This window comes from Camarhynchus parvulus, chromosome 1A, assembly GCF_901933205.1.
Source record: "Camarhynchus parvulus chromosome 1A, STF_HiC, whole genome shotgun sequence".
Taxonomy (NCBI): Eukaryota; Metazoa; Chordata; class Aves; order Passeriformes; family Thraupidae; genus Camarhynchus; species Camarhynchus parvulus.
In genome coordinates this window covers 67903102-67925594 of record NC_044586.1, presented here as the reverse complement: position 1 = coordinate 67925594, position 22493 = coordinate 67903102, and the positions used below count along the sequence as shown (strand labels likewise).

The following is a 22493-nucleotide window of genomic DNA, read 5'->3' as shown; positions in this document are numbered from 1 at the left end:
CCTGGTCCCTTCATCATTATTCATCAAGTGAATAATGGCAAGGCTCTGTAACTGGGAGGCTGCATGGACTTCCCTTCTGCTGACATTTTAGTGGCTGTTCCCTGGAGGGACACAGTCAGCTCTCAAACCCTTCAATGTAGAAAGCTGAGCTGAATTAATTGCAGTTTATGCTCCAAAAAAGAAAATAAGACCTCTGATGTGCCTTATTTGCTTGATGTTCTTCCTCTTTTCAGCAGACAACCCTTAGGTGGCTTTTCTTTCTGCTGCAGCTCCTTTGTTTTTTGTGTTTTCTTTCTGCATTAATTGGAAGGTCTGACACTTCCAGCCCAAGACATTTATCAGCGTGGTACGGTTTTAATTAATCTCACAATAAAGCTGCTGGAGGTGAGCTCCTAAAAGGACTTTTAGGGCAGGAATAATGCACACAGGGACACACCCTGGTGGGATGGACAGGATTTGGGATGTGGGGAGCTCGTGACACATCCCCGTGGGCTCTGGGGCAGCAGCACAAGCCAAGTGTGCTCCTAAAACCAACACATATCCCACAAAATATCCCCAAACACACCGAAAAGAAAACATTTCTGCAAAGATGAAGTCTGGGTTCCCAGTAGGTTTCTCCTGCCAATGAGCTTGGCTATCCTTTGATGGCTAATTAACTAATAAGCATAAAACATACAGAGACCAACTTTTATCTACTCTTTTCACAGCAATTTGCCAAGAAATGGCAAATTTCAGTCCTCTAGGACTTCTTTCTTCTACCTATATCTGAGCCACGGGTGGATTTTAACTCTGAACATTCAAGCCAGGTGTTGGAAAAGTTCATTTTCTGATCTAAACTTCTCAACCAAGGCTCACTTTTACCAGACAGGTGTAAACTGGCTCAGAATTGAGGTTGGATGGAACTATCTAGAGCTAATGAGGATAAATCAAGCAGCACCATATGTCAAACTGAGGGTGGTTTGGGTGGGAACTGCAGAGCCAAACCCAACTGTGCTCACAAAATTCTAATTACCAGGTGGGAACTGCATCTGGATTGAGGAATGGCAGATTTAGAGTCTCTCAAAACTAAATTATCTGCTTCTTCTTCAAGTCCTCTGGTGGCCACAGTGCAGACATGGCCAAGCTTGATGTGATTGAGATAACTCACAATATATTTTTCTCAGGTGGAAATATGAAGTGGGAATGGCTGACATAATAAATTATAATGTGAGCCTTATAAATTATAAATTTATAAATCATAAATTGTAAATTACAAATTATAATGTGATGTATTATATTATATAATATAATATCATATTATATATTATATATTATATATTATATATTATATATTATATATTATATATTATATATTATATAATATTATAATGTGATACCTTTTGGTATCTTCTTGTAAAAACTTTTGTCTTTTTGGAATTTGGATGCAACACAGACTATTGGGTTCAACAAGTTTAATTGGGTGAAAACCTGAGGCATAAAATTTGTTCTTCATGAATAGGTGATACCTTCTTAAACAGAAGCTTGAGGAAGGTGAAACAAGCTCAGTCATGGCCAAACAATCTTAATTTTTAAACTTTTTGGAAGAATCACAGAATCTTGGAAAAGACCTTTAAAATCATCTAATCCAACCATTAATTCACCACTGCCAGGGCCACCATAATTAGAGAAATCTGAATTACTCCCTCCCTGTCTTGTTCTTATAACTTTTACTGCTCTGTGGTTTGTTCTGGTTATGTTTTTATGCTCATGGCTATAGATTCACTTGAGGAAAGTGAGTTTGTGTTGGTTTTTGCTTGAGTTTTTTCCCCCCATTCTCACTTTTTCATTAAAGGCTTTCAGCAGCCGCAGTTGGCTCCTCTGGGTGACCTGGCACAGGCACTGGTGCAATGTTAAATAAACCCCATCGTGTTTCTACCTGAAGTTTTCTAAAGCTTCTGCCACTTGCCAGAGGCAAAGCTGCACATTTTCAGCTTTTGCTTATAGACTATCAACTGGGATTTGGGGGTGAGAAAAACAATTTCTGATACAACCAGAAAAAGGTCTTCGTACGGAGCTGGAATTTTGCCTGATATGTATTTATATTAAAATAAAAATATAAAAATTAAAAAGCAAGTTCTTGGATCATTTACAGATGGAGTCGAGATGGATCTTAGTCTGTCACTCCACAGCTCAAACTCTCCTGAATGCAGTGCCAAGTAAAAAAATTGTCCCTGGGATCCAGGTGCATTCCCTCATCATTTGTCAGGAGTAACTGTTCTGCAGTTTAGAGCTGGCAGCTCTCAGTGGCGTTTCATCAGGATAATGCCTCACTCCATCATCTGAGGGAATAAACTCTCCCTGATGACAGGAACTGGGGTGAAGACACCAGCAATTGACTGGATATTACAGAGGCTCTCTGAAGCTTATTCAATGGAAAAGGGACTAGCAGGTCATTGGGCCCAAATTGTGTGTTTGGCTTCAAAAGCTGTGAGGGGCTTACAAAATGTAAAGGGAATCAAAATCTGTGAGACAGGAGGTCAGGCTGGGCAGTCCCTTCAACCTTTGAAACCTCTCGCTGAAACACTTTAATTAAAAAGGAAAAATAAAAGAAAAAATAGATGATAAAACGTGGTATTTTGGCAGTACCTGGGTGTTTCAGGTCCTACTCTAATGCCTTCTAAGCTGCAAAAGCAGGGCTACAGGAAGAAAATATCCAGCCTGGTAGCCTTTGTCCCTGTCCTGCTGGGAGCAACCTCTCCAGGGATGGGACAAGAGATGGTTGGAAAGATGCACGGGCAAAGGGGAGTGGAGCTAATGCTTCCCTGGGACCAGCAGTGGTGGTGGCAGTGGGGACTGGTGGTGGCAGGAGGTTGTGGGAGGGAGACAAAGACATCACAAAACCTCCGTTCTCACAGGAAGCCAGCAACAGAGTCCAAAACCAGAGAGATCAATGAGATCCAGGGAGTTTAACTTACTGCAGAAGATCTCCTGTTGTCCAACTGAAACAAATTAATTTAATTTCAAGGTACCACATCCCCACAGCCTGCCTGATTTGCTGTTTGCTGGGAAATCCTGCAAGTGATGAAGGGCTACAGGGAGAGGGAAAGGCCACAGGGGATGTGGACCAGGATGTGGACAGGGATTGCTCCAGGCTGAGCTCTGGAGCAAACCATCCCCATTCCTCTGCCTGCCCAGCGCTGCATGGGTGTTCCTGCAGGAGGACAGGTGTAGACACATTTCTCTTCACAGAGAAAAGCAAAGCATGACTTCCCAAGAATATTTCTGGGTTTCACATTCTCTGAACCTCAGAGAAAGGAAAAACAATTCTTATCTCATTTGCTGTGCCTGTGTTTGTGCAAAAGTGGAATGCAATATGGAGATTATTTACCCAAAGTGATGGTGTTTTGTTTCCTTGGCCTATCAGGGCCAAGTGTGTTGTCACAGACATCTTCTATGAAAAATCCTTTCCTTAGGATTTTTCCTCCTGAGAAGCTGAGAGGCTTCAGGAACAAAATGTAAACAATGGTTATCTGCTGCTGTGGAATGCAACAGGTGCATCTGTGATTGGTCTCATAGAGTTGTTTCTAATTAATGGCCAATCACAGACAGCTGGCTTGGACTCTCTGCCCGAGCCACAAGCTTTTGTTATCATTCTTTCTTTTTCTATTCTTAGCCAGCCTTCTGATGAAATCTTTTCTTCTATTCTTTTAGTATAGTTTTAATATAATATATATCATAAAATAATAAATCAGCCGTCTGAAACATGGAGTCAGATCCTCGTCTCTTCCCTCATCCTCAGACCCCTGTGAACAGGGTCACAGTGTGTAGCCCCACATTTCTCTTCACAGAGAAAAGCAAGGCACAATTCTTCCCAAGAATATTTTTATCTCATTTGCTGTGCCTGTGTTTGTGCCAAAGTAGAATGCAATATGGAGATGGTTTACCCACAGTGATGGTGTTTTGTTTCCTTGGCCTATCAGGGCCAGGTGTGTGTGTGTGTCGGGACTGTGGGCTGATGGTCACGACATTCTGTGAAGTGTGTGCAAATTTAAGTGCTTGGCAGATTCAGTTTAGATGTAATATAATATAGACTAATATAGTATAATAAAGTAATAAATTAGCCTTCTGATAAGATGGAATCCTCCTCGTCATTCCTCCTTTGTCGGGGGTGAAAAATATCTGCTATAGACAGGCAGCAGGGGAAGGGAACAGGGAGGGTGGCACCTCCATCCAGCCATTCTGAGCTGTGTGAGAAGCCTGACAGGTTGTCCCCTTTCCTCCTGCAGCTCACCAGGGTGCCTGTGGAGTCGTGCAGCCAGTATGAGACCTGCAGCGAGTGCCTGGGCTCGGGAGACCCCCACTGCGGATGGTGTGTCCTCCACAACACGTGAGTACCTCCAGGCTCTGCCACCAGCCCAGCCCTGCCTGTCCCACCACCTGCCCTCATAGGAACACAGCTGATGCCTGCTGAGGCTACTTAGAGCAGAGTCTCTTCAGGAAAGTAGCAGTTTTCTACATTAAGTAGGGATTTAAGTGGTTACATGAAGGTAATACATATACCTAAAATCATGTTTCATGAAAAAACACAACTTACTTGGTAGCAAAGCTATATCCAACAAAATGAAGTGAGCAGTGGCATTATTAAAACCTAAGAAAACAGTGATGGTTGAATGATAATCCAACCCTTTAAAATGATAATCTTAACCCCTGATTCTAGTGCAAACTCAATAATGGAAATGTTCCGAAAGTAACAGGTTCAGGGTGTTCAGTGTGACAGTTTTCTTAGGACCAAAATGTGCTTGCTTACCTCACTGCATCATCTATAACCATTGTGAGGAAAAAAGTGAGTATACTTGCTTTTTCTTATGTTTTGCACTTAGCAGCACGCCACACATGGTTTATTTTCAACAGCCTAAATAATCAATCAACTCGATCCAGATTATTTATCTGCTTTCCTGCATAGGGATTCCCTGTTAAAGGAATAAAGTAGGGATTTATTAAAAGGCCTTCAAAGGATACACCTTGGGCAGTGCAAGAGCCTGGCTGTGACTACACCAAAGATGGATGACCAGTCATGAGTTTTCACACTTTTATAAGTTTTGGTCCATTTCCATATTGGGGTTAATTGTCCAATTCCAGCTCCAGGTTCTGCAGTCCCACCCTCCCAGATTGCTCTCCTCCATTCCCTGCTGTTTGCGCTTTTTGGGCCTGAAGCTGCAATGGTGTCCTTGGTTTTTAAGCTGGAAAAGGATTGTTCCGTGTGACTGAGCTGTGAGGAGAACTTGCTGACACTTTATATGGAGTTCAGAGTTACACACTAATGCAGAATCTGGAAAATCTGGAAAGCTAAAACTTAAGGCATCAAGGTAGAGGGGCAAAATGCTGTCTCAGTCCCTGGCTGAGCCAGGCACCTCCAAAAAAAGTCTCTGGGATTTGCTGGGGAGACACTTTGATTAACTGTGAAAAGTGTTTTTTGGAAGATGCAGGGAAAGAAGGGTGGTAGAGGGTGGACAGAGCTTCTCCACCAGTTTGATGGTGTTTTGAATTCAGCACTCCAGCAGCTCTTCTCTGGGTCACATTTTCCTGGTGGTTTCCATCCCATTTGAGGAAATTTGACTCTGTCCATCAGCCCCTGTCCCAGCACTTCCAGTTTGCAGTGCTGACCTGAACCTCTCCTCTTTTGGACTTGTCAGGATCTCCATTGCCCTTAGAGAGGAATCCATGGGATCCACTCCAAGGTAGTTTTCATTGGGGCCTTATGGTTTGACAGGCCAAGCAGGGGCCTCATTCCACTCTCCCATCATTTTGTTGTGCTGGTTCATCCACTGCCTCACAAGGAATACTGGATCCAGGTGTCCTCAATATTGAGATATCAGTTCATTGGGATATCAGTTCATTGGCTTGTTTTTCCTTAGGCTTTTAATGTTAGTGATGCCATTGATCCTGAAGTTGCCTCTCTGCAGCCTTTCCCTGAGTGCTCTCCTCCTGCAGAGCCCTCTGCCAAAGCCCTGGAGAGGGAGGTGTCAGCTTGGCTGAGCTCCTGGCCCTGAGTGGCAGGGAGGTCTCCTTTGCCAAGCCCCTCTGAGCACAGACAGGGGCTGGGAAAGGCTGGGATCTGTCCAGCCCAGGGCTCCAACTGAGAGTGGCTCTGCAGGGTGCTGTCACTCCAAGGCTCACGGTGTCCTTGGCAGCCTTGGAGGGTTTTTCTGATGGTTTTGTTGGTCTTCACCCTCTGAGCTCACCTGAATTGTTCCTGTTGAGTTGCAAACTCTCCAGGTGGAGACAGGGATCCAGTTGATGTGATAGACTTTGCTGCCTCTCCTTGCTGGAACAGAAGGGAACAAACCTGGACCATATTCCAGCCTTCTGTCGATGCTCTGAATGCTCTGCTTCTGTCAGATTGTGTGACCCTCATCCAAAACCATGGCAGTCTGCCTAATTTCAAATCAGATCTGGGGGATCCATCCCAAAACATGCCCAAAAGTGGGGCTCATGCTCTGGAATTGTTCAAAAGAACCTTGGCAAACCAATCCTGAATTGTGGTGTGGTGGGTAAGAGCCCAGAAAACTTTCATCCTGCTGAGCTGAGGATATTTCCATTTGACACAGAGCTTTACAGTGTGTTCCCACCCCATCTCATCCTGCATCCACCCTCCAGTGTGTTTGCTGTCAGTGAAGGGACAGCACAGAGATGTGCAAGCAGCATAGAAAGGCACGAATTTGTGCATTGATTGTACCACAGCAATGCTGGATATTTCATCTCCTTGCATCCAGGGTGAGTGGCAACAAAGAGTCAAAACTTGCAGCAATAAATCCCCAAAAGGGAGAGAAGGGGCAGAGACAACTGCAGAGTGAGGAGTACTGGAAATGACATGGAGGCTGATGGGTGGGGCTGGCAGATTGAATTTGGTTAAAAACATCTCTGTGCAGGCTCAGCCCTTGAGTGAGAAGTGAGGCTGGAGTCTGGACATGGCTATGGCAGTGTGTCCTCCTCCCTCTGGCCACTTAACCTCTGATTCCTTATCTGGAGAAGAGAAACACCTCTTGTTTATGTACCTCACAGCAGGGTCACTCAGATTCACTCCCTGAGGGGTTTTTTGAAGCACTTTGAAGGCAAATGTTATCAAATCCCACTTCAAGTCTGTTGCTTCCCTCTCACTTAAGAAACCTGATTTTCAGTCCTAGTTTGGGAGGGCTTTTCAGCGCAGCCTCAGGTGCTCCTTTCTGAGTCTCAGTTTCCTCATCCTTTTGGGCAGCCCTGAGAGCAAAAGAGCCAATTACATCCCACTCAACAAGTTTTGGCTCTACAGGATTTTCAGGCTAAGGACACTGGAGTACTCAATCTCTAATTAGAAATTTTTGCACATCAGAACCCCTCAAGCCTCATTAACAGACTTTTCCTCAAGTGGGATACGTCATCAACAACTCCTGCACAAGGATCCCTGGGGAAAAATGCCATCAACATTTCCCATCCTGGCTGCCAACCCTTCCCTCTTCCCTCCCAGTGAGGAATCCCAGGGGATTCCCAGTGCAGAGCTGGATCCAGTGATGTGGAAGGCACGGAGGAGGCAGCTGGGCTGTGCAGGAGCTGGGTATGGCAGGGCTGGGAGCCAAATTTTTGGGCAAAGCCACACTGTTTCCTCATCCTCCTCCAGTATAAACCATCAAGAGGAGCAGAGGTGGACTGGGAGACAGGTGAAAACTGCCCAGTGGGTTACAGCAGGGTTTTTTTGTCTCTCCCATGCACACCTCTGTCTCTATAGGACATGAAATAAAACTACATCTACACTGGAACTTTTAAGGTAAAAAGAAGGGAAGTTTATTGTCACAGACATCTTGTATGAAAAATCCTTTCCTTAGGATTTTTTCCTCCTGAGAAGCTGAGAAGCCACAGGAACAAAATGTAAACAATGATTATCTGCTGCTGTGGAATGCACCAGGTGCATCTGTGATTGGCCCATGTTGGTTGTTTCTAATTAATGGCCAATCACAGCCCAGCTGGCTTGGACAGAGAGCCCGAGCCACAAACCTTTGTTATCATTCCTTTTCTATTCTTAGCCAGCCTTCTGATGAAATCCTTTCTTCTATTCTTTTAGTATAGTTTTAATATAATATATATCATAAAATAATAAATCAGCCTTCTGAAACATGGAGTCAGATCCTCATCCCTTCCCTCATTCTCAGACCCCTGTGAACATGGTCACAGTTTATTTTTTGATTTTAACATTTATAGACTTTCAAAAGTGACAGTGGATTGGAGGATGAAAGTGCTACTTCTTTAATAATACTGGACAAACCAACAGTTTAATAAAGTTTTCTTCTTCTAGAGAAGAATGTAAAACAATAATTATTCACATTAAACTACATGAGAAAGTTTATTACAAGAATGTAAACATCAGAAGGCTTAGAAGAACAGGGTGACACACCTCTCTTATTTTGGGATATTCCCTACAAGGGCTGATGCAACTCCTCTTCCCAAACCCCCATTTCCAGCTCTCCTCAGCTCCCATTCCCCATCCATGTTTTCCCAGCAGAGCTGGGCTGTCTGTGCCCAGGGCAGCGTGCCAGGGCTCAGGAATTGATTTCCACAGCTCTGCTGTCCTAACCTTACACTGAGAAACTCGAGTCCTCTGAGAGAGAGGCAGAGACAGACAGACCCACAGACAGGAGAGAGGGGGGGAGGATTGATTGGCTGCTGCCCCGAGGAGAAGAGCTGATACAGAGCAGGTTAACCGAGCTTTTCATCTCTGTATCTTTACCCCCATCTTGTCCCCCCTCCTTTTCCCAGCCCTGCTCCCTCCCGGGCTCTCTCAGGCCTCTTTAGGTGGTGATGAATCATTTACTTGGTGTAAATTGAAATTGTGGCTCTCGCTGGCTGGGGGAGGGAGAGGGGCTGTGGTGGGAGCAGTGGGGATGGAGCAGAGCTGGCACTGGGTGCCTGCTGCAAGGTCACAGCAATGCCACCAGCCTGGATGGGGACTGCAGAGAGGACTGGGAGCAAAGTGAAGTTTTCTGCAAGCCTGAAATGAATTCAGCAGCTTCTTCCTGTGTCAGAGACAGCACTGCCCAAAGATGCCACCCAAATCTGACCACCCTTGTAATCCCCTGGCAATTTACTCCTGCCTCACCCACACCCATGCTGTAACCACCTCTCTTCCTTCTTTCCCATCTATAGTTCAAGCTCTTTATTCCCAGAGCAGGGGTAAACCCTTCAGCTACTGAAAGAGCCCTCCCTAATTGTAGATTGGATATTTGGAAGGAATTCTTCCCTGTGAGGTTGGTGAGGCCCTAGCACAGGGTGCCCAGAGAAGCTGTGGCTGCCCCTGGATCCGTGGAAGTGTCCAAGGCCAGGCTGGATGGGGTTTGGAGCAACCTGGGACAGTGGAAAGTGTCCTTGCCCATGGCAGGGGGTGGAACTGGTTGATTTTGAGGTTCCTTTCCAACTAAACCATTCCAGGTTTTTTTTTTCCCTTCCTACCAAACCATTCCATTATTCTATGTACATTCCCTGGTCCATCTGCGTGTGGTCACCACTCAGGGTTTCAGCCCTGCACAGCATCCCTGGGTTGTGTTTATCACCCCAGACTGGAAATTTGGGGCAGAAAAGCAGCATCTCTATAGAGAAGGGCAACATTTTATTAGACAGAAATCTCCTGCTGGGTGCAAAGGGACCAGTCTGTTACAGACATGTTTTATGAAAAATCTTTTCCTTAGGATTTTTCCCTGAGAAGCTGAGAGGCCTCAGAAACAAAATGTAAACATTGATTATCTGCTGCTGTGGAATGCAACAGGTGCATCTGTGATTGGCCCATGTTGGTTGTTTCTAATTAATGGCCAATCACAGTCCAGCTGGCTTGGATAGAGAGTCCGAGCCACAAGCTTTTGTTATCATACTTTCTTATTCTATTCTTAGCTAGCCTTCTGATGAAATCCTTTCTTCTATTCTTTTAGTATAGTTTTAATATAATCTATATCATAAAATAATAAATCAGCCTTCTGAAACATGGAGTCAGATCCTCGTCTCTTCCCTCATCCTCAGACCCCTGCGAACACCATCACACCAGTCCCAGGCTCTGCTGTGTTAGCGACACTCCTGGATTTGGGCTTTGCTGCCTCATTTCATCCCATGCAGCATCCATCTAGTTCCAGGAGGAACAGCTGAACACACACAAACTCTCCTCAAGGAGGATGCAGCCCCAGGCAGGAGCCTCCTCCTGCTCTGGAATCTGCCCTTGCAGGTCTGGGGACTCCTTGGCTGGCAGGTCATTAATTGCAATCAGAGAGGGAAACAGTCCCATTTTCTGGGAGAACTTGTGATATTTCAAAACTTTTTTTTTCCCCCTCCAGCTCGCAGTGCCCAATTATTTTTTTTTAATAAGAAATGTTCTTGAAAGCTGTTCTGGAAGGGGCTGATTCCATTTAGTAATTGGAGAATGATTCATTTAGACTTTGCAAGTCCTCGTTTTGGGGTTTGATTTCAGTTTTTAGCAAATTGCTTGAGATTTCAAAATAAAAAGTCATTCTGAAAGGAAGCATCATTACTTTTTAATTTTATTTTTTTCCATTAGAATGAAACATTTGGGCATCTGTGATTTCTTTCTCCCCCAGAAGCCTTTACCAGCCCTAGAGACTGAGCAAAGCAGTCAACAAGAGCTGTTGGTTTAGAGGAGATGACATTTGCTGTGGAGGGAAGAGGGTTTGTTTAAGCATCTCCAGTCTGTCCTGCTTGGAGATATCTCAGCCAGGAGCTGGCTCTGCTCCCTGCACTCCTTTGCTCAGCTCTGAGGAGCTGCTCGTGTCCTCTGTGTGTCCTTCTGGCGCCCAGAACCTCCCCAAGACACCCAAGCTGTCTCTGTTGGCTTTACAGAGCACATGCCAGCAGATCCTGCTGCTCCTGAACCTTGGGAATGGGAGCCAGTGGCCTCCTGAAGGCATCTTCACCCCGCGGAAGAAGCTATGAGATAAGTCTCATCTCATGTCTGGGCCACAGCAGGCACCTTCCTGGATCCCTCTGGCTCTGGGTCAGTCAAGGGATGGCCAAAATCTCCCCCACACAATTCCTCAGGTGGAGCTGGTCTGGATTAACTATTAATTTTTGGATCTCTGCTGTTATGAGACACCTCAGAAGCCACTGTGATGCCTTGAGAAGGCTGAGCTAGAGCAGAGGCTGGGCAGAGTTCCAGAATAAAGCAGGGATTTATGGAAAGGATCTCCTCTGTAGATCCACCTTGGGCAGCACCAGAGCCCAGCCAGGGCTGCACCCAAGATGAACCAAAATGGCCCCAAAATGCACGAACGCTCCCGGGGTCTCTCCCTTGGATCAGTTCTGCTCCATTTGCATCTTGCAGTTCATTGTCCCATTCCAGCTTTAGCCCCTGCAGTCCCACCCTGCTTGTTTTTCTCTCTCCAGCCCATGAGGTTTGTGCTCCTGGGCTGAGATTTGGGTCATTTGTTGTGGTATTTGCTGGGTCCCCAGGATGAGGGAGGAAAGGATGAATCTCACTCCATGTTCTCAGAAGGCTCATTTATTATTTTATGATGCTATATTATATTAAAGAATGCTATACTAAACTATACTAAAGAATACAGAAAGGATACAGACAGAAGGCTAAAAGATAACAATGAGAACTTGTGACTCTCTCCAGAGTCCCAACACAGCCTGGCACTGATTGGCCAATGAATCAAAACAATTCACATGAAACCAGTGAAGCAATGACCTGTTGGATAAAAAAATCTCCAACCACATTCCAAAGCAGCAAAACACAGGAGAAGCAAATGAGATAATATTGTTTTCCTTTTTCTCTGAGGCTTCTCAGCTTCCCAGGAGAAGAAATCCTGGGCGAAGGGATTTTTCAGAAAATATGACAGTGACGATTTGTCCTTGGTGCCCAGCTGGAGCAGGAATTGTTTTGTCTCCCTGCTCTGTGCACAGAGCTCACCATCCCATAATATGAAGCTCAGACCCACACACTAAAGCAGCACAGAATGTGAAAAATATAAAAGCTAAACCCTGAGGCTCAGTAGGAGAATTTGTTTGGTTTCCCAACATAAACCAGCCCTGTCCAGAGGGGTTTGATGCCATTCTCTGGCACAGACACCCACCCTGGTGTCCAGAACTGACCCTCCACATCCTCCTGCCCTCCACCTCTTCCCATCCACCACAGCCCCTTGTGTGGACAACTCATCCACCCTGAAACTACAGCTCTCCTTTGTAACATGACATGAAGGAGAAAAAAAAGACATTTAAACAAACTGTTTTCCAGTGATCACAGTGGAGGGGGAGGGAGGTTTGTTACCCACACTCAGACTCACTGCCAGACCAGGAGAAAATAAAGGGAAAAGTTCCAAAGTGCAGCTCGCGGTGTCTGGGCTCAGCAGGTAACCTGATGCACGGCCTCTGGCAGAGGTCATTGATCGTCCCTGGCTTTAACTTTCTTGGTCAAAGTCTTCTGAACCACCAGAGAGTCTCAGGTAACCCCAGCTGCCTACACAGGCTGCAATAAGACCTTTCTTGAAGGGTCTTTTTCTTATTCGACTTTCTGCTGTCTGAGAGCCCGTGACTCTTTCAGGCTGAGGGGTTTTGTTCTTTCTTTTTTTCCCTATTTTACCTCCTTGTTTTTGCCTCACAGTGTTTTCCTCCAGTGCTCTTTCCAGAAGGGGCTGTGTGAGTCAGGCTGCAGGGACTCAGAGGCACAGGATGTTGGAATGTCCCTCCTGAGCTTTATCAGTGAGAAATGAGGGATTTCCTGACTCTTGCAGAGGTTTGTGATCCTATAAACCCTCAGCTGTCCCTGCCTGGTACTCCCCACGCTGGTTTTTCCCAAGGTGCAAACTGGAGTCCCTCCAATAAGGCAGCCTTTTGTGGGGGTTTTGCACTTGTCTGGAATGATGAAAAAGTCATAGAATCAGGGAATATCCTGAGCTGGAAGGGACCCATATTGTCACAGACATCTTTTCTGAAAAATCCTTTCCTTAGGATTTTTTCTCCTGAGAAGCTGAGAGGCCTCAGGAACAAAATGTAAACATTGATTATCTGCAGCGGTGGAATGCAACAGGTGGATCTGTGATTGGTCCCATGTGGTTGTTTCTAATTAATGGCCAATCACAGTCAGCTAACTCAGACTCTCTGTCCGAGTCACAAGCCTTTGTTATTCATTCTTTCTTTTTCTATTCTTAGCTAGCCTTCTGATTAAATCCTTTCTTCTATTCTTTTAGTATAGTTTTAATATAATATATATCATAAAATAATAAATCAAGCCTTCTGAAACATGGAGTCAGATCCTTGTCTCTTCCCTCATCCTCAGACCCCTGTGAACACGGTCACATCACATGGATCATCAAGGTCCAACTCCTGGCCCTGCACAGAACAGCCCCAAAAATCACACCAGGAGCCTGAGAGCATTGTCCAAACTCTTCCTGAGCTCTGGCAGGGTTGGTGCCATCACCACATTCCTGGGGAGCCTGTTCCGCTGCCTGACCACCCCCTGGGCCTCACAATCATGATTGGTGCCATTTTTATAGGAAAATCTTTCTCCCTTCCTGCCCCAACACACCCCCATTCTAAAAAACTCAAAATTCTACATTTTCACCCTGTGACAAATTCACTATCATTCTACTCAAACTCCTGTGGCTTGTAACTTCTCACACAAAGTTGGTAATTGTTTCCATGGGCTAAAATCAAAGGCACAGGTGTTTGTGACTCCATGCCGAGGTCTCTGAGCCCCTGCCAGGGTCTGGAATCACCCAGGGCAGCCAGAGCAATGTCCTGGGACAGTTATGGGAATTGGAGCTGGTGTTTTAGAGGGAACCACAGCAGGGGAACATCAAAGCATCCTGCCCCAGCCCAGGGAATCTCTGATCTGCCTGCTGAGGCACAGCTAAAGTACCCATCCTTTCACACCTTTAGACAAGGAAATAGCCCCAAATGGGACAGCTCTGCAATGGCCTTTTGAAATGAGATCCCCAGGGAGGAGGAGGAGGGAATTCTGTGGCTATTGACGGTGATAAAGCCCTGGGTGAATCAGAGGCTCCTGGGAATCCTGTTTTTCTGCAGGTAACACTGAATAAACCCCTTTGAGGTTCAGAGAACATGAATCCCAGAAATAGTCTTGGGAAGCTGTGCCTTGCTTTTCTCTGTGAAGAGAAATGTGGCGACACCGAAGAACCGACCCATGGCTGCATCCCTTCCCTCAATGCCATCGTGTGCCCTTTGGGAGCACTTTTCCTGCCCTGGTGAGCCAGGCAGTGCAGGGCAGAGCTGTGCCCTTCACAGGTTGATTATCTTTGTGGCTGTACTTGCCTGAAGCAACTCAGGGACAGCACTGGGCACTGTGGGCCATAAGACGCAGGCGTGTGGTAAATGTGTTTTGATAACAACCTTTCCTTTGATTAGCTTATTTTGCTAGAGGGCAGTGGGGAAGGGTGGGAAGATAATTAGTTTGTGCAGTGGGTTCCAGCAGAAGCTTTCTCCTCCTGCAGCCCTGTGAGTTTGGTGTCCTACTTGGGATTTGTCTCCGTCACAGGAACCTTGGCAGCTCGGGTTTAGCGTTGCAGAAAGTTCAGCCCCTTCAGGGGAAGGTTTCTGGGTGAAATATCTACATATCCCACAGGAGACATCCAGGGAGGGAACAGGGGCAGGGGAAAGCTGCATGGCCACCCCAAGCAGCCTTAAAAAATCTCAAATATCACTGGAGATGAGATGCAAAGTTACAGAGAAGGAGTATTCCCTGACTGGAATTGCAGCATGGATGTTAGCTGAGCCAGCAGGGAGATTCAGACCTCAAGAAGCAGTAAAATAAGGAATAATTCAGGTGCTTAAACACAGATGGATTGAGAATATAAGGAGACTTTGAATTATAGGTGGTTTTATGTACACAAGGAACTCAATTCAGTGGCTCATCCTTGCTGTGCTACAACTGGAGGACCTCAGGTGTGAGACCTGGGGCTGACAAATATGGCACAAAGACTACATTTCTTCTGCAGGATAAGATGGGGATCCTGAGGCTGACTCAAGTGACTTTAGAGCTCTACATGTTGGCAACACAATAGAGCCTAACCCCAGTTTGGGATGTTTTCCCCTTTCAAATTCTCAGAAGGGACAAAATTCCGTGGGTTTTGCAATGTGGCCCTCTCATTCCTCCCCTGAATTTTAAAGTCTTGCAATGCCCTAATTTGCCAGGGAGCAGGGCTAGGCTTTGCTGCAGGGTTGTGGCACTCAGTGAGAGTCAGGGAATATGGATGGTTCAGGGGGCTGGGCTGTTTGTAGGGGATCTCTCTCTTTTAGGGAATCTGTCTTGCTGTCAAGTGCTCCCTGGTGTGTCTGTATGCCATGAGCTGCCAATGAGGGAAAATGGCACATGAAACCAGCCCTCCCCAAGGTGGGGGGACATGGCCTTGTGCTGCCACTGCTGCCTCTGTGAGATTTCATCAGCCTCCACCTGTGACAAGTCTCAGAAGGGAATGGAGCAGAGGAGGATCAGGGAGAAATTCCTCCTAAAGAAAAGCACAGCAAACCTTTAAGGTGTGTCTTTATCCAGCCTCAGTCTCTCCATGGATCTGCTCACACACCTGCCCATAAATTCAGGCCATCAGAGAACCATTTGTGTGAGAAGAACCCTTCAAAAATCATTTCATTCCACCCTCTGCCGTGGCAGGGACACCTTCCACCATCCCAGGTTGCTCCAAGCCCTGTCCAACCTGGCCTTGGGCACTTCCAGGGATCCAGGGACAGCCACAGCTTCTCTGGGCACCCTGTGCCAGGGCCTCACCACCCTCACAGCCAGGAATTCCTTCCCAAGATCTTCTGCTACACATTCCCACACTCAGTGACCTGCCACCCAATCTCTCCTTGTGCCACCAGCACAGCCCCTAAATCTCCCCATTGCTCTCACATCCCCTGCACTCCATCCCCCAAGCAGAGCTGCAGAGGTAGATGCTTTCCCCTTTGACTTCTGTACCAGGGAAAAAAAATAAAAAATAATAATAATATACATTTGGATACAAGAATTGGGTATTTTTGGAACCGTCTCCACAGGGTAACGGTGACAGCATGAAGCCTGCCAGAGCTCAGGCAGAGTTTGGGCAACACTCTCATGCACAGGGTGGGATTTTTGGGATGTTCTAAGCAGGGCCAGGAGTTGGAGTGGGTGATCCCTGTGGGTCCCTTCCAACTGAGGATTCCCTTCCAAGCAGAGCTGTGGTTCCAGAGGGAGGTTCTGAGAGCTCATAGGAGCTTCTGGGCTTGAAGCTGATTCTCTCATCCTACTCTGGGGCTTTGTTTTGTGGGGGATCCTCCTCAGAGTCTTTTTCTTCCTAACCCCAGCAACATCTGCATTTCTTTTGCCTGGTGAGTGGCTTGAGCAACTCATGTTCCTGTTTCCTTGATCTTCTCTTCCATTGCCTCCAACTTCAGATATGGATGCAAGAAACCAGGATATTCAAAGAAAACGTGTTTTTTTCTGCTGGGAAGGCCAAATTCCCAGTGAAGAACAGAAGTATTGGCTCTGAATTTCTCCTGCCACTGCTTCCTTTGTGTGCTGTAGGGACATGGGGCAGCCCCAGAGCAAACAGCTTGGCTGTTTCTTGCAAGAAAGCATCCACCTGTTAATGGAAGGAAGAGCAGATTTCTTTTAATTTCCCTCCAACAGTTTCTTCCCTGTCTGGGAAGTTTCACCAGCAATTAGCATGTATTTTTGTGGCAAAAAATAAAGAGGAAGCTGAGGAAAAGTTGAGATAAACATTCTGAGAAGGAGGGGAAATGATGAAAGTTCTGCTGGGACAGAGTGAAGGAGCTGGAGGATGATCCTGCCTAGCCTGGATAAAGGGATTTGGGAGGTCAGGGATGTGGGAATTGCTGTGGGCTGAAGGACTGAGTCACTGTTGTAAGACAAGATCTGGGACAGGTTCTGGCTGCAGAAAACACATCCTGAAGCCCTTGGAACATTGAGAAAGGAACGTCAGCATGATCCACTGCTCACAGGATCTTCCTCAGGCAAGAGAGAGCAGAATTAATTTCCTCGCTCTGCCGAGGTACCTTGTATGAATCTGGACAAATTACTGAGGATGGGATTTATCTCATCTGCTCCTCGGTTTCCTGTCTCTGCAGACAGTGGAGACAAGGACTTTTTCTGAGCACATTCCTCCGAACCCTGAGCTGTTGAAGGCAGTGGAATAATTGCCCTCTGGAAGTGCCAGTTTCTTTTAGTGGCTACCGAGGAGCCTTAAACGACCATTTCAAACAATGCCTGACTTAAAATGACTCCAATCCTCAATTTCCCTGTGGGTTAGTGCCTTGTTTGTAGGACAGGAGCAGCTCATGAGTGGGTGTGAGATCCTAAGGCTTAAAGTATTTTGGACAAGGGGTGGATTGCAGAAGTCCTGTCGGGAGCTGGATGCGATGACTGCAGTAAAATACATATATATATATATATATATATATATAACATTTTATATATATATATAATATATATAACATTTTTTATATATATATAATATATATATAACATTTTATATATATATATAATATATATACACAATATATATAAAAATACATTATATATATAATATAGATATGCATATATATAAAATACATAAATATCTATAAATGCAGTAAAATATATAAATATATATCAATAGAAAGCATATATAAAGCACGTATAAAGCACAAAAATAATAATCCCATCTCACAAGTGTCTGAGTGGGCTGTGAGTTTGTTTCATTAGAGCAGAAGGAGCCTTGGCAGACATGACAAGGTGCAAACACACGTGCAATTCCTTGATTATCCCCGTGAACCCCCTTCTGTTAGAGCAGGGGTGGCAGCAGAAGGGTTAAGGCAGACAGGGATGAAGCAAACACTCCCCATGCCTTGCTTCTCCCTCCCATATCTCATTCCCAGTGCCTCCTGCCCCTCTGCCCCAGGCAGTGGCGGAGATCTGCATTTTAATTGAGACATGTGAAGAAAATAACCTCAGTCTAACTCAGTCTAACTTCCCATGCCTGGAAGGCTTCTCCCTTGCTAGCTTGGTGCATATTTTGGGGTGAGGGTGGCTCAGAGCCCCATCCAGCCTGACCTTGGATGTTTCCAAGGATCCAGGGATAGCCACAGCTTCTCTGGGAAGCCTCTGCCAGTATTTTATCAACCTCATTGTAAAAAGAGTCTTCCTCTATCTCACCTAAATTAACCCTCCTTCAGTTGAAAACCAGCATTAATGAGGGCCCTGTATTGATGAAGCCCCTGGATTTGTGGGACCCCTGTATTAACGAGTCCCTTTTATTAAGGAAACCCCACTGCAATGGCTCAGAGCTGAGGTGAGGGGATGACCACAACAAAACCAAGCTCCTTTTGTCCTTCAGACCCAAACCCCCACCACAAAGAGGTTTTGCCTGCAGATTTTCTCAGCTGTAGCTGAGGGACAGGAGCCCCCCTGTGTGGCATTCACATTCTCTGAAAAAAATCCCTTTTTACTCCTGGGAAGCTGAGAAGCCTCAGAGAAAAGGAAAACAATTCTTATCTCACTTGCTTCTTCTGCATTGTGCTCACATGTGGAATGTGTTTGGAGATTGTTTACCCACAGGTGATTGTTTGATTGGATTCTGCTGTGAGTTGTTTTGACTCTTTGGCCGATCAGGGCCAAGCTGTGTTGGGACTCTGGAGAGAGTCACGAGTTTTCATTATTATCTTTTTAGCATTCAGTAAGTATCCTTTCTGTATTCTTTAGTATAGTATAGTATTCTTTAATAATATATTTAATAAAAATTTATATATTTTTATATTTATATTCATTTATTTATGTTTATATTTCATATTGTAATGTGTTTAATAATAATATATTTTATAGAAAAATAGATAATATTTTATATTTATATATTTATATGAAATATATAATATTTCATATAATGTATACTATTTATTTTTATAAAGATATAAAATAAATAAAATAACAACAACAACAACAACAACAACAACAACAACAATGATATAGTGTTATAAGGTAACAAATTAAGCTTCTGAGAGCTAGATTGAGTCAGATTCATGGAGTCAGATTCATCATTCCAGCAGATACAATACCCCTGGACCTGTCCTTCCCTGTGGCTCCCCAGGAGCTGGGAACAGGCAGCCAGACACGTCCTGCCCCCAACACCACTTTGGAAGGGCTGCCAGCCAGCCCTGCCAGGGAGCACAGGGTGATTTTGTTCAGGGCAAGAGGGCAGGGTTTCATTTCAGATAACACTTGCCTGCTTTGTCTGCTCCCAGTCTATCAGAGCTTGCCTGGCCTGATAAGGTGTTATCAGAGCAGAGCATCTCTGAGATGTGGCAGAGTCAGAGGTGGCTTTTCTGCAGGTGGCCCTGGCCCTTTTCCACCCAGCACCTCTGAAGAGGCAGCCAGTTAATAACAGGAGGAGGAGGATGGTGTTGGGATGCTTGGCAGGAGCTTTAACTCTGTGTTTTTCTCAGGGGAAAGAGAAAATGCAAAAATGGATACAAGCAAATCAACCTGATCCCTTCCTCATCCTCACTCAGCCCTGCAAACAAAGTCACAAATAACTTTCAGTGTATGATTAGCCAAGAAAGCAGAAATGATTTTTCCATCTTCCTCGTAAAGTTTATTTCCAGAAAATTATCTGAATTTTGCAGTATCACTGGGAAGGGTCTCAGTGTACATGGACTGGTGTGGTGGGGAGTTAATTTTTACCAGAATTGTAGGGCAACAGTAAATCTTTGTTCTCTGTTCCCCTCTCTGCTTTTAAGGACATAAAAACAAAACAAACAAACAAACAAACAAACAAAAAAATCCTGACCTGAAGAATTCCCTTCTGAGTTTACCTAATAGAAGATCATAGATTTACAGAATCCTAGGATGGTTTGGGTGGAAAGGGACCTAAAAGGTTATCCAGTCCCATCCCCTGCCATGGGCAGGGACACCTTCCACTATCCCAGGGTGCTCCAAGCCCTGTCCAGCCTGGCCTTGGGCATTTCCAGGGATCCAGGGGCATCTGGATCAGGATCAGAAAGGGCTGATGAGAAAGGAAGGGGAGTGAACCCACATCATAAACTCATCTGTCCAATTGACAAAATATCATTTGATGGCCTCTTGAGCTGTTGAGGAGCCCATCAGTCCTGTTATTGAGTGGTTTACTTGATCTGCTATTGATTGGGGTGAGCTGGAGAGGATAGCCCCCATCCCCACTTCCCCCATCCCCAAATTTAAAAACAAGAGAAGTAAATGCTTTGACTTTTTCATTTTGCCTGGATGTTTAGGGAATTTACTGCTAATAAAAAAAAACCCAACAACCAAACAAGAAAAAACCCAACCCTTAAGCGTGAAAACATTAGTAGAATGAATTATAGCAAAATCAATTAATACTAACAGTATCTATTAAATATTGCACTCTGGAGCTTTGCAGGAGTATATTGCTGCTCTGATATGATCATGACATCATTAACATAATATAAAGAATCAAAAAATCAATAGCTTGCTGGAGCCCAAAATTAAGGCCAAGCAGTGTTATAGCGTATCTTTAAAAATCTGAAATAGCAACTTGTCTCTGTCATGTACAACCCATTTGCAGATGAAACATCTCTCCCAAAGTGGATGGGAATTTGTTTGGCCTGCCTGCGACTCCTCCAGGTGCCCCTTTGGGATACTTGGCATGAAGTTATCTCACATTTTCCAACACAAACGGAGCAGGAAAACTGAGCAGAGTTACACTGGCATAACCCTGGAGGATAAAATCTGAGCAAGGTTACACTGGCACAACTCTGGAGGAGAAAATCTGGTCCAGGATTACATTGACACAACCCTGGAGGAGAAAATCTGAGCAGGGTTACACTGGAGTAATCCTGGAGGAGAAAATGTGGTCCAGGATTACATTGGTGTAACTCTGGAGGAGAAAATGTGGTCCAGGATTACATTGGCATAACCCTGGAGGAGAAAATCTGATCAGGATTACATTGGAGTAACCCTGGAGCAGAAAATCTGAGTAGGGTTACACTGGCATAATCCTGGAGGAGAAAATCTGGCCCAGGGTTACATTGGCATAACCCTGGAGGAGAAAATCTGATCAGGGTTACATTTGAGTAACCCTGGAGGAGAAAATCTGTTCAAGGCTGCATTGGAGTAACCCTGGAGGAGTCCAGAGCAGGCCCAGGGTCACTGCACTGCTGGACAGACTGACAGATCTCTGTAGGGTGGGAACATGGGCCAAGTGTCTTCTGCTGCTGCCTTGGTTTGTATTTTACAGTGTTCATGTCGAGGAGGTTGTTTTCCCTGGCTTACCAGGTTAGGACACTTCAACTCTTCTGTTTGCATTGGGGAAAAAACAAAAAAAACCCCACAAATAGAGATAGGAGAGGCTTTCAGGTGGGCTGGGAGAGATGTTTGGGCAAGAAGAGACTGGTGTGGGTGTGCCAGAATAATAAAATGGTTTGTGTTGGAAGGAGCTTCACAGACCATCTCATTCCACCCCATGCCATGGGCAAGGACACATTCCACCATCCCAGGCTGCTCCAAGCCCTGTCCAGCCTGACCTTGGACACTTCCAGGGATCCAGGGGCAGCCACAGCTGCTCTGGACACCCTGTGCCAGGGCCTCCCCACTCTCACAATAAAGAATGTTTTCCTAATCTCCAACCTAAATCTGCCCTCTGCCAGTTTGAAGCCATTAGTTGGTGGCAGGAGAACATCTCTGCACATTTTTGAGGGCAATCAGAGAGACTCCAGTGGGAGGAATCCTGTGGTCATATAACATATATTTACAGCAGGAATTAAAACAACTCCATACAATATTATTAGACACCGGAAGACAATTCTTATTGCTGCAAATTTATTAGGATGGAGTTTGGCTTGGGCCAGCTATGGCTCCTTCAAACAATTCCTGGACGTGTTTGGGCATTAAAAGGATCAGGGAGGGTTTCCAGGAGGTGTTTTGGAAGTTAATAGGGTTCAATAATGTGGCTGTGATCAGACCATGTCATTTGGCCCCAGGATTAGGGAATATTTCCTGGTATTGTTCAGTGCACTAATGGGATGTTGCCACAGCTCCCAGTTTGCAGGGGAAAATACTGGAGGAAAATCCTGGAGGAAAGACTCACACTGTTGAGATAACAGGCTAAAAATCAATGTTTTTATGGAGGCATTTTCTCAAATGCAAAGCCAGAGAAAATGTTTCAGTGCATTAGTTAAGAAAACAGAGTGGGAAAAATTTGGGAGGAATAAGGAAACCTTTTCAAAGAGTGGGGAGTGACAGAGGAAGGAAAATATTTGCTGCCAGTTAAATAAAAATTAGGCAGGGAAGAGGTTTTAAAGGTTGAAACTCATTGTCTAAAGGTGAAGTCATAACATGCCTTTATCCTTGGAAGGCAATTGGATTGGAACTTGATAAAATTCAGGTTAAAGCATCAAAAATCAATCCCAATGAATGTCCCTTTTAATCAAGGCACGTGAGAATAGGCAATCAGACAGAATTAAATATATACTTGCTCCTGTGCACAGTCTGCTTTAAATGAAGATGCTAATGG

At 45.2% G+C, this 22493-nt stretch overlaps 1 protein-coding gene across 2 annotated transcripts in view; it reads left to right on the top strand.

Moving 5' to 3' along the window:
* PLXNA4 (plexin A4) overlaps positions 1–22493 on the top strand; it is a 515162-nt gene that overhangs the window by 336773 nt on the left and 155896 nt on the right. For both annotated transcript variants that reach the window (XM_030960692.1, XM_030960691.1), the window contains exon 5: positions 4266–4366. In XM_030960692.1, coding sequence (XP_030816552.1) covers positions 4266–4366 — 101 coding nt within the window. The remainder of the gene's footprint in view (positions 1–4265; positions 4367–22493) is intronic.